The sequence below is a fragment of the Gracilinanus agilis genome, chromosome 3, assembly GCF_016433145.1.
Source record: "Gracilinanus agilis isolate LMUSP501 chromosome 3, AgileGrace, whole genome shotgun sequence".
Taxonomy (NCBI): Eukaryota; Metazoa; Chordata; class Mammalia; order Didelphimorphia; family Didelphidae; genus Gracilinanus; species Gracilinanus agilis.
In genome coordinates this window covers 643,214,162-643,225,972 of record NC_058132.1, presented here as the reverse complement: position 1 = coordinate 643,225,972, position 11,811 = coordinate 643,214,162, and the positions used below count along the sequence as shown (strand labels likewise).

General features: G+C 35.3%; 1 protein-coding gene across 2 annotated transcripts in view; it reads right to left on the bottom strand.

Moving 5' to 3' along the window:
- Positions 1-277: 277 nt before the first annotated feature.
- The window catches only part of FGF12 (fibroblast growth factor 12), a 366,369-nt gene continuing 354,835 nt past the window's right edge, over positions 278-11,811 (bottom strand). For both annotated transcript variants that reach the window (XM_044670883.1, XM_044670882.1), the window contains exon 5: positions 278-396. In XM_044670883.1, the coding sequence (XP_044526818.1) occupies positions 278-396 (119 nt within the window). The remainder of the gene's footprint in view (positions 397-11,811) is intronic.

The window sequence follows — 11,811 nt, the reverse complement described above, 5'->3', positions numbered from 1 at the left end:
ATGACAGTGGAGACCTTTTTTCTTAACATTACATGTGTTTGTGTATGTGTGTGTGTGTGCACATGTGTATGTATGTGTTTATTTCTACAACATTGTAACAGGCAAGATTGAGTTTGAATTTCATCTTCTGTACCTAACACATATTTTGCATTCTGAATCTTAGCCCCTAAGTCCTGCCTTGTCAGTGTATTATTGTCTCCATATGGGGAAAGGAAGGGGTGCCAGGGAGGGAAAGGGAGGAAGGGAAGGAGTGTACAGAGAAGGGAAGAGTTCTCAGCTATGTAGAATCTTGATTCACCACTTTCCCTCCATTCATTGTTGGCGTCCCGGAGCTTTTCCTGGAGCGTCCTTGTTTTTCTCCAATTTCATGCAGCGATGGCTCTCTGTACATGCACACTGGAAACAGAAATGTCGACAATGAGTTGTCATCACATTAGGAGAGTAGCTTTTTGGCCACAATCAGCATGCATAGTTTGCCTTTTTAATCTTCCTATGCCCCAACCATTCCTAGCCCTGATTCCTCAGAGCTTGCTGTATTCTTGCTTTGGACCAGGGCTTTTCAAGCTGACTGGAGCTGCAGCTATAAAGAGGTTTCTCTTTTCTTAAACATAAGGTGAGTTTTTCCACCTAATACATTACACACACACACACACACACACACACACACACATCCATATAAGCACATGTATTTATGCACACACACGAGTGCACAAGCAATCAAAATTGTTGGAGACTTGTAGGCTAAAATTTAGAGGATATTAACAATTATCTTTCTCTCTAGGCTTTAATCTGTACCTCATCTGGGCAGAGAAAATACCTCAGTGTTTACAAAGAGAAAAAGGGCATTGTTGTGTCTATTGGAGATATTTATTATCAAGGCTCACTATACCAGAATGATAAAGAGTCTACAAAGGAAAACAAACAAATTAAGAATAAGAAGAAGCAATGAATCTTCCTCCCTCATGTGTCCTTTACCTAAAGCCCATTGATCTTAGAGCTCATCCAAGCTGTCCCTCAAGATTGGATTCAATACCTGATGCAATCCTCTGTTTCCAATATGAGCAACCTCCAATGTGGTTTATATCTAGGACCATACCACTACTGCCTTGCTGTTCTTTCTAGCTGTTAAGCCTACTGGTGATAAGTAATCATACCTAGGGCTTCAATGTTACTAAGAATGACACCAATGAGGAAACTCTCTTTGCAGATGATATGATGATATACTTAAAGAATCCTAGATAATAAACTAAAAGGCTAGTGAAAATAATTAATGACTTTAGCAAAGTTTCAGAGTACAAGATAAACCCATAGAAATCATCAGCCTTTCTATAAATTTCCAACACATCTCAGCAGCAAGAGTTAGAAAGAGAAATTCAATTTAAAATACTCTACAATATAAAATATGTAGGAATCTATCTGCCAAGACAAACACAGGAAGTATATAAACACAAATACAAAGCACTTTTCAAATTAAAACTAGATCTAAATAATTGGAAAAAAACAACATTAGTTGCTCATGGATAGGACAGGATACTATAATAAAAATGACAATCCTACCCAAATTAATTTACTTATTCAGTGAAAGCCTATCAAACTACCAAGAAACTTTTTTATAGAATTAGAAGAAAATTATAACAAAGTTCATCTGGAAGAAGAAAAGATCAAGAATATCAAGGGAAATAATGAAAAAAATGTGAAGGATGGTGGCCTACCTATACCAGATCTTAAACTGTACTATAAAACAATGGTCATCAAAACAATATGGCACTGACTAAGAGAAAGAAGGGTAGATCAATGGAATACACTAGGGGTAAGTGACCAAAGATCCCAACTTTTTGAACAAGAAAGCACTATTTGACAAAAACTATTGGGAAAATTACAAAACAGTATTGGAAAAATCAGGTTTAGATCAGTATTTCATGCCATATACCAAGATAAATTCAAAATGTGTAAATGACTTAAATATAAAGAGTAAAATAATAAATAAATTAGGTGAACATAGAATAGTATGCCTGTCAGATCTGTTAGAAAGGAAGGAATGTAAGACCAAGCAAGACACAGAGAACATTGCAAAATGTAAAATAAATTATTTTGATCATATTATATTAAAAATATTTGTATAAAAAAAGCTAATGCAACCAAAATTAGGAGGAAAGAAAGAAACTGGGGGAAAAATAACAAACCACCCTGACAAATGTTTAATTTCTCATATATATAAAGAACTAAGTCATATTTGCAAAAAATCAAGCCATTCCCCAGTTGACAAATGGTCAAGGGATTTGAACAAGCAGTTTTCAGATGAATAAGTCAAAACTATAAATAGTCACATGAAAAAGTGTTCTAAATCCTTCTTGATTTGAGAAATGCGAATAAAAGCAACTCTGAGGTACCACCTCACACCAAACAGATTGGTCAATATGGCAGCAAAGAAAAATAATAAATGTTGGAGGAGATGTGGTAAAATTGGGACGCTAATACATTACTGGTGGAATTGTAAATTGATCCAACCATTCTGGAAGACAATTGGGAATTATGCCCAAAGGGCTTTAAAAGAATGCCTGCCCTTTGAGCTAGCCATACCACTGTAGGGTTTGAACCCCAAAGATATAATAAGGGGAAAAAAACTTGTACAAAAATATTTGCAGCCATGCTTTTTATAGTGGAAAAAACTTGAGAAATGAAGGGGTGTCTATTGATTGGGGAATGGCTGAATAAATTGTGATATAGGATGGTAATGGAAAACTATTGTGCTGAAAGTAACAGTGAACTGGAGGATTTCTATATGAACTGGAAAGACCTCCATGAATTGATGTATAGTGAAATGAGCAGAACCAGGAGAACATTCTACACAAAAACTGAAACATTGTGGCACAATCAAATGTGACTGACTTTTCTACTAGTAGCAATGCAGTGACCCTGGACATTTCTGAGGGACTTAAGAGAAAGAACGCTATCCACACACATTCTGAGAAAGAACTGTGAGAAGAGAAAGGCAGAAGAAAAACATATGATTGATCATGTGGTTTGATGGGGATATGATTGGAGTTTTGGCTTTAAAAGATCACTCTATTGCAAATATGAATAATATAGAAGTAATTTTCAAACAGTAATACATGTATAATCCAGTGGAATTGCTTGTCAACTCTGAGAGGGGGAAAGGAAAAGAGGTAGGAAAGATCATTAATCATAAAACCATGTAAAAATATTCTAAATAAATAAATTTTTAAAAATGACACCATTCCCCACTTGTGCTGCTCTCTACAGAGAAGGATCTCCAAGCTTGTCTTACAATACCCTGTGAGGCTTGACAGTCTGGGTACCAGTAGTTCATATAGGGCAGCGCAAGTACTTGAATAGCTTTCAATTCTTTGTCGAGATCAGAAACATTAGGCGCAGACCAATGTTCTGGAGATTGGCATAGAAATCAGAACTATCACATTTCTAGGGTTATCAGTTTAGCATTCATCTTTTTCACTCAGTCCTTTTTTCTAATATAATATATCAGAATTTTTACATAATGTACATTTGGGGGATGAATTAGTGAGTAACAGAACAGACAAAAATAATAATAATCACCTTGAGCTAAATCTTGAACTCTACTCTCCCAATGTAAGGACTTCAAAATGGACCACAAAAGTGAAAGGCATATATATTTTACCCAGAGGATGTACATATAGACCTCACAGTCCAGTGAAGAACAAGCATGCATACAGGCAGGGAGCTTCATTTAACCAAAATTATCACATGAAGGCATAAGAAGGTAGGAGAGCAGGAGAGAGGAGTGGTTATAGACTAACATAAAAGGGAGGATTTAACTAAATTTAAAAAAAAACAACAAGAATTCCCCATTCTTCAAATATTATACTGGCCAGATTTTGCCCTGATATACTGTGTTTACTTTGCCTAAGTAGCCCAGCATAAAGAACATGCTAACTTCAAACTTGATTCTGACATTTCTGCATATGTGAAATTCTCCTTCATATTTCTGGCTTTTTGGAAGTAACCGATTGCTGCCAACTAGTGGGTCAAATTCCACCTGACTTTGTGAGTTCCTTGTCCTATACCTTGCCTGTTTACCGCAGTATTCTGCTCCAACAATGTATCTTGTTCTGATATTTGTAATGATCTACTTTCCCCCAAATGTCATTTATTTATAATTGGTTGATTGTTATTGAGCTACTATTGAGTAAGAATGTGAAGAGATTCAATGTAAATGGTAATTCAGTCACTAAAGAGGCAATTATTAAGTGCCTAAATATGCCATACGGATTGTGATAGCATTGAGGACATAAAACAGTCCTTGTCAATAGGAAAGTTACACACTATTGACACGGAATGAACCAGAACAAGAATAAGTAAATAAATAGACAAGGGGAGCCCAATGTAATTTCTGTAAGTGTTATCTCAAGTAACAGGGGAGATAATAATCAATCTGAAAATTTGAATGACAATGATTAGCAACTTCTAATCAACTATCTTTTCTTCAGCACCATCTGAGCTAGGCCCAGGGAATAGAAAAACAAAAATGAGAGATTCCTTGCTCTCAAAGAGTTTTTTTTAACTAGAACAAACAGCTTGTACAAACATAGGAAAACACAAAATACATTTAAGAGAAATTAAAAGTATTTGGGGAGGGAAGCTGGAAGATTATGAAAATTTTCGAGGAGAATGTCATATTCAAGGTGAGGTATGAAAGAACCATGGGAATAGAAGAGTTACTGATGAGTAAAGAGTGCTTTCTTGGTCTGAGGAACAGCCTGTGACTGTGATGAGAGATACATTTCCTAAATGAAGGATAAGAAGTCCCGGTGGTCTGAGCCATAGAATGAGGAAGGGAGATGATGCTTAAAGATAAGTTAAAGCCAGTACGTGAAATAGCTTTCTAGCTAGTGATACAATAGAAAGGAGTCTGCTAGGAAATGCCAGAGGAGTTTATATTTGATCCTAGAAAAAAATAGAAAGACACTAGAATTTACTGAGTAAGCAAATGTCAGATCAGAAATGTTACTGTTTTGTTTGTGTTGTTGCTTTTATTTTAGAAAAATTATTCTGGCAACCATTTAGAGGATAGAATAAAGAGGGGAGAGAATCAAAGCAAGGTGGAAGGGGCAGAATGTAAGGGGTTAAAATTTAAAAGGGTTGTACTAAATTTATCAGAGTGTGGTTAGCAAGAGTAAATTAATTCAAAATTATTTTTTTGCAATTTATTTATAAAATAGAGGGAAAGAGTAAAAGTAGAGAAATGAGAAGAGGGCAGAGTAAGAGATTTAGCTTAACAAGCTAGATTATGTGCTCAAGCCCTAGTTTACTCTGGCAGGGATCGAGTAGCCCTAACCAGAGGGCCTAAAGGTCAATTAACAAGGTTTTTAGCCAAGAGGCCTCCTCCAGATGAGGGGCCCCTCTGGAGGCTAGTACCTCCAGGAAAAACCCAAGGAAGGGAATCAGTCTTTTTCACTCACCCACATGGTAGTTCTAAAAAGAAATAGAGAGTAGTTCAAGGTCCTCAACTAGGTCTCCTCAAGGGTCCAGTTCAGGGTGAGAAAAAAAAAGCATCACAGGAAGTTCTGGCCACTTTTAAAGATCATTCCTTTAGTCACTTCCTGTGTCTTCCTCCCACTTTACGTGTACCAATTACAAATAAAACTTTGCTTAGGACTGTCCAGGGGGCAGTCAATTGATTCTGATTTGTCACTCACTATAGCACACATAGGTCACAGACCTCCACATACTTAAGGATAAGTGGGGTGTATATGCTTCTTGTGATTAAATCTAAAAATGGGCAGGGGAGAGTTAATCCCATCTTCACAATGGTAAACAATTAAAAACCATAAGTATTGGCTAGAGATGAATATATAGATGGCCATGAGAGTAGAGAGAAAGGGATCAATGTGAGATATTTCTAAGGAAGAAAAAAGTAAGATTTGCTAACCAATTAGCTATATGAGATAAGAGAGTTATTACTGAAAATGACTATAAGCTTGGAAATTTGAGTGACTTTAAGGATGCTGGGACTCTTGACAAAACATTGTGATGTTCAGAAGGAGTCTGGGATTTGGAGAAAACAAAATCAAATCTGATTGAGATGTGCTTCATTTTGAATTTGAGATGCCTGTGTAATTAGAATTTTGTCCTTATATCACATCCTTACATTTTGGATATAAGGTTTCTGTAACCCCACCCTCTTGTTCTCTTCTCCCATGAACATGGTTGAGAAAAACTGCTCTTTACTCAGGCTTTATTCTTGTCTTTCTATTATTTTATTATCTTTTGGGGTACAAACCCAGCAATTCTATGTCTGGATCAAAGGGCAGGTATTCTTTTATTCCTTTTCTTTATTTTTTCCCTTCAGGGTAAGGTAAGTTTCTCTACCTGGCTGATTGTAGATGTTATTCTCAATCTGAGCTAATTCCAATGAGAGTAAAAATCAAGCATTGCCCACCACTCCCCATTGTCTCAACTGTATTGACTCTTAGGTGCCTCTTCAAGTAAGACAATTTACCCAATTTTATTGTTCTTTTTCTTCTTTTCTCTGTGTATTTCTCTTTCTTGACCTTTGATTTTTTTATATCAACCCATCTTATTCTCCCTTCCTCCTTTCTATGTATACTCCTTACTTCCCTGATGGTAACAAAGTTATTAAGTACCTTAAGTACTTTAAGTATCTCAAGTATCACAGACATCTTAAGTATTTTAATTATTATAATCCCAGGTATGAATGTTCTTAATTCAATCTTGTTGAAACCCTTAATTTTTTTTTCTGTTTACCTTTCTGCTTCTCTTTAGTGTCAAATTTGGTCATCAAGTTTTCTTTTCAGCTCTGTTTATTGTTGTTGCTGTTTTGTTTTTTTGTTTTGACAGGAATGTCTAGAAATGCTCTATTTCATTAAATATCCTTTTTTTCAACTGCAGGATTATGCTCAGTTTTACTGGGGAATTTTAATTATGGTTATAGCTCTAAATTCTTTGCCTTTCAGAATACCATATTCAAGCTTTCCAGTCTTTTAATGTAGAAGCTGCTAGGTCTTATTCCCAAATGTGGCTCCACAATTGGTTAATAATTTCCTTCTGGTTGCTTGTAGTATTTTTTTTCCTTTTTCTGAGAGTTTTGTTTTTTATTTTTATTTTGCTATAGTATTTCTAGGATATTTTATTTCAGGATCTCTTTCAGGTGATCAGTGGATTCTTTCAATTTCTCTTTTCCCCTGTTCTTGGAGGATATCTAGGTAATTTCCTCTGATGGTTTCTTGTAATATAGTTTCCCAAATTTTATTACTACATTTATTCTATTACATAGAATAAAAGTAAGATGCTAGAGTAACATCTATTGTGCCTCAGTCAAATTTTAAAAAATGTGGTAGTAGCAATCATGATCTCACAGAAAGCAAAAGAAAAAATTTGATCTAACCAAAAGAGATAAGAGAGGAAATTATATCATGAGAAAAGGTACTATAGGCAGTGAAACAATATCAATATTAGACCATTTTGCACATTCTAGAATTTAGGAAGTTGTTTCCATCTTTTTTTGTCTCCATTTGGCTCCATTTCCATTTGGCTCATTCTAGTTTCCAAATTGTTGAGTCTTTTTAACATTTATTTTATTATTCAATTTTTAACTGCTCTTAGAGTTCTTCTAAGATGATATCCTTTCTCACTTTCCTGTGGGCCTTCACATATGTCATATTCTGAGTCACTCATACAACTTTTCAAGGTTATTTTCTTTTTTTCTTTTGCCTCATTTTTTCTAGTTATTATTATAATTTTTATTACCTTGTTGATCTGTTAAAGTTCTACTCAGCTCCTGGGTTAGAGGAAACAGTGTTTCAAGCTTACGGTGTGGCCTTCTCTAAGTTTTGTGGTAAATTTAGTGTCTCTGGGTCCCACGCTGTGTTCTTTTATGGGATGGCATGTCTGGTTTCTTGTGGGGAGGCCTGGAACTGTTTTGCCTAGGTAGATTCTTCTCCCCTTGCTGTCAGTTTCCCTGATTTTGGCTATCCTGCCATTTGCCAGTTCCCTACATTACACATTCCGTAGGCTACTCTCCCTTCTTCTCCCAGTTAGATCAGTCCCTCCTGTTATATTTTGTTTTGAGGCACTTTATTTTCTATTTTTGTGTATTTGGAAGATTTGGGCAAACTAAGGGTCTCTTACTCTACTCTCTTAGCTTCTAGCATGCTACTCATATTTTTATCCTCTTAAAAACCAAAAATCTCTGTTATAAGGGCTAGAACCCTAGGATAAGGAATATGTAGTTAAGGGGGAAATAGAGGCAATGTAAAAAACAAGATAGCCATAAAGTTATTTCATGTAAAGAGTGTGGGCCTGGGTGACCACTCAGGTCCCTTGTAGATCTAAATCTTTGACAATATCACAAGTAGGTACTTAATAAGTACTTGGTGAATTAAATAATAAGCTAATGAATGAATGAGTTAATTCAACCAAACATGAAGCTCCAAAGAAAACTGAGATAATAAGCACAAAAGTTATCATTTATCTGTTGTTGATGTGGTGCTCCAGTCACCAAGTATCTAGACTGTTATTCACATTAGGGTTATAGAGCCACAGAAAGACATTTTCCAATGAAGAAAATATCTCTTAAAATGTCGTTGTATCATCTATTAACTCTTTCATCACCAGCAAACAAAAGCTGATTTTTTCCCCCAGAGTGAACTTTTATTTTCACTCAAAATGAATTTTCTTGAAATTTCTAAAGGAAAATTCAACTATTCTATGTCCTAGGATAAAACACATAGCACTGTTCAAGGTTCATTAAAAAGATGATGCTAAAGATGGCAATGATGAAAGATATTAAAATTCAAAATAGGCTTTAAAATATTCTTAGGCTGTTGTTCTTCTCAGAATCTTTTGAGAACATTTAAAAGAAAAGAAAAATGTCAGGATTGAGCCTCCAACACTGTCACCTTGGATAGGAAGGTGTCTGCTCATTTCTTGATCTTGCTTTTTCAGAAAGAACTTTAAAAGTTCACTTAAGCACATGCATTGTAAAGTGACTTGAAAGCTATTGTGTGTTGTTAAAAAAAGGATGTCCTTATTAACTTTGTTAGTATGATCAATTCAGAGTCTGGGTCTTATAACCATGAAGAGTTGCACAAAAGAATTCACTTCATGAGAAGGATAGAGCAGAGGATTCAGCTATCCTAGTTCCTGGCTTCAAAATCAGCATATGCTACTCCTTGGCCTAGGCCTAACTGCTCTGCCTGAGTAATAACTGTATATGATTTTCTCATCCATTTCTTAAAATTCCATTGTTCTTTCAAAATTCAGGAGTAGTGCCATTTTTCTCCAGGAATTCTTTCCTGATACACTAGCTGGCAATGCTTCTCTTTTCTAAAATTATCATATACAAGTACTAATATTAATGGGTTCCTTCACCCAAGAAATATGAGTTCCTTTCATTTAAGGGTTATTTTTAATTTCTTTGTATAGACAGTGCTATGAAGGCATAAATGTTTAGTCAATGTTTATTATGAATAACTACACAATTATAAATGAAAAACAGCAGTAGAAGGAAGTCAACCTCCAAGGAACTAAAAAAAAAATAGTCCTAGAGGAAAGTTCAGAAAATGGCTTTGGTCTAATGGGAAGAATAATGGGGTACTTCTTGGGCAGAATAGTGTACACATTGTAAGAGTCATTCCCTGGTTTGATATGTACTTCATTAATGAATTGTTTTAGGAAATTTAGGAACTACCTGGTTAGGGAAATAATGACTTCAGTTGGATCAACTCTTGAATGAAGATAAATTGATTGACAAATATGAAATCATTTCATTTTAGCTAAATCTTCTACACAGATGTATTTTAATGTACACTGAATAAATATATATTCTTAAGTTTATGTTGATGGATGTGAAATGAGGCCAAAGTTGTAAGGAAAAAAATTAAATAGCTATTTTAGATATTCCCACCTCACTTTAGGAATCTTCCTCTGCTCCCACTGCCCCACTATATTCTGCTCCCAATTATTCCTTTTTTTCTACTAAGTGTTATACTACAAGGCCTTTGCCTTATATTATGACTCTCAAATTCTATGATTCTTTGAAAAGACTACACATTTTTTGAGGACACACTCTCTTTTTTTCCCTGACTCCCAGATTAAGGATAATATTTGCATATATGAAGTACTTAATAAATCATGGATGAAGCAGTCAGTTTGGACTAAGCTCTTAACTTTAATCAAAGCCTCCCTCCACAACGAAGCCCTTTCACTCCCAAAATGATTCATTCTCCCATTAAACCCTAAATTTGTTGCTGATTAGGAATATAAGTGACTCAGTCATGGCTCTCACCTCTATAGCCAATCTGGCTAGAGGCCTTCAGAGATTAAATTTCCAGATGACTACAAAGAATCTGACATTTTATTGCAGAAGTCAAAAAAATTACCAATCATTTAAAGGTTATAAAAATAAATCAATATTTTCAGGCTATGCATAATCTATGCTAAGGTGCAGAAGACTAGACTGCTATTGATAAGGAAACCTTAGAGACTTTTGATTCAGTACCTGAGGGCATAAAGGAGTTGGAGAGTTCAATAGTTTTTTGCTTTAATTAATATTATCATAGGAAGCATTAAATGGTGTTACGAAATTTGAAGGGATGGGTTCTGGAAAGTCTCTACTTGGTAGTTAACAAGCCATGGGTTTTCAAAACGATATTCTCCAATAAGTTTGGGCAGAAGTCCCATGAATTTCTAATATAGTTAGGAGTTGAAGAACAAAGTGATCTGCGGTCTTCTTTTGGAAATCTATCAGAAGATAGACTTGTGAGAAAGAAAGATAAGCAAGAATATATGAGAAACGTTCCCAAGAAAGGCTTCTCTTTGACACTAAAAATTCAGGAGTCAGGAAAGCAACTCCTCTGAATGATAAGAGCAGTAAATAAAAAAAAAATACTACCCTCGTGCAAAAAAGAAAGGGAAGAGGAAGGGAGATAAGGGAATGGAATTATTGACTCACTTGTCATGTCAGACTCTTTGTATTTACTAAGTGTTTCCACTGGCCACGATGTTCATTATTGACTAAACTTCTTTGTTTATGATTTCCCTTCAGGTGTCTATTTATACTACCTGCTTCATGTAATAGGAGAAGATCCCTTAGAAATCATATGATCCACACTATTCATTTTACAAATGAAAATATTGAGAGAAGAAATAACTTTCCCAAGATCACAGACTAATAAAGAATTACTGTTGTGAGTTGTAACCAAATCTTTTTTGAGAGAAATAACATGTATTCACACATGGAAAAATTAAGAATTTCAAAATAGACCTGGCAATTTTGAGGTATACCACAACTAACAGTTTGGGGTTATCAGGAATAACAGTGTAATAGATGATTGTGGAGCTCAATTTTGAAGAAAACTATGGATTCCTCTAGATGGCAGTGAGGAGAATATGCATTTCATGCACCAAAGATGACATTTCTTGGCAAAAATGTGAGTATAGGGGATTATGACATATGAGAAGAAGCAATGAGGTCAGAACTTATATAATTTGAAGTTCATAAAAATGGATAATGTGAACTAAGACTGAAAAGGTAAATTGCCATTAGATTGTGAAGGAAATTAAATGCCAGTCAAAATGGTTTGTATTTCTTCATGGAGAGAGAGAGATCCAGTGAAGTTTAGAGTATGTGTGTGTGTGTGTGTCTTTGTATGTGTCAGAGAGAGAGAGAGAGACACACACATGCACACAGAGACAGAGACAGAGAGAGACAGAAAGAGAGAGACAGAGAGAGAGAGAGAGACAAAGAAAGTGAAAGAGAGATAGTCAAATCTGCACTTAAAGAAGGTCACT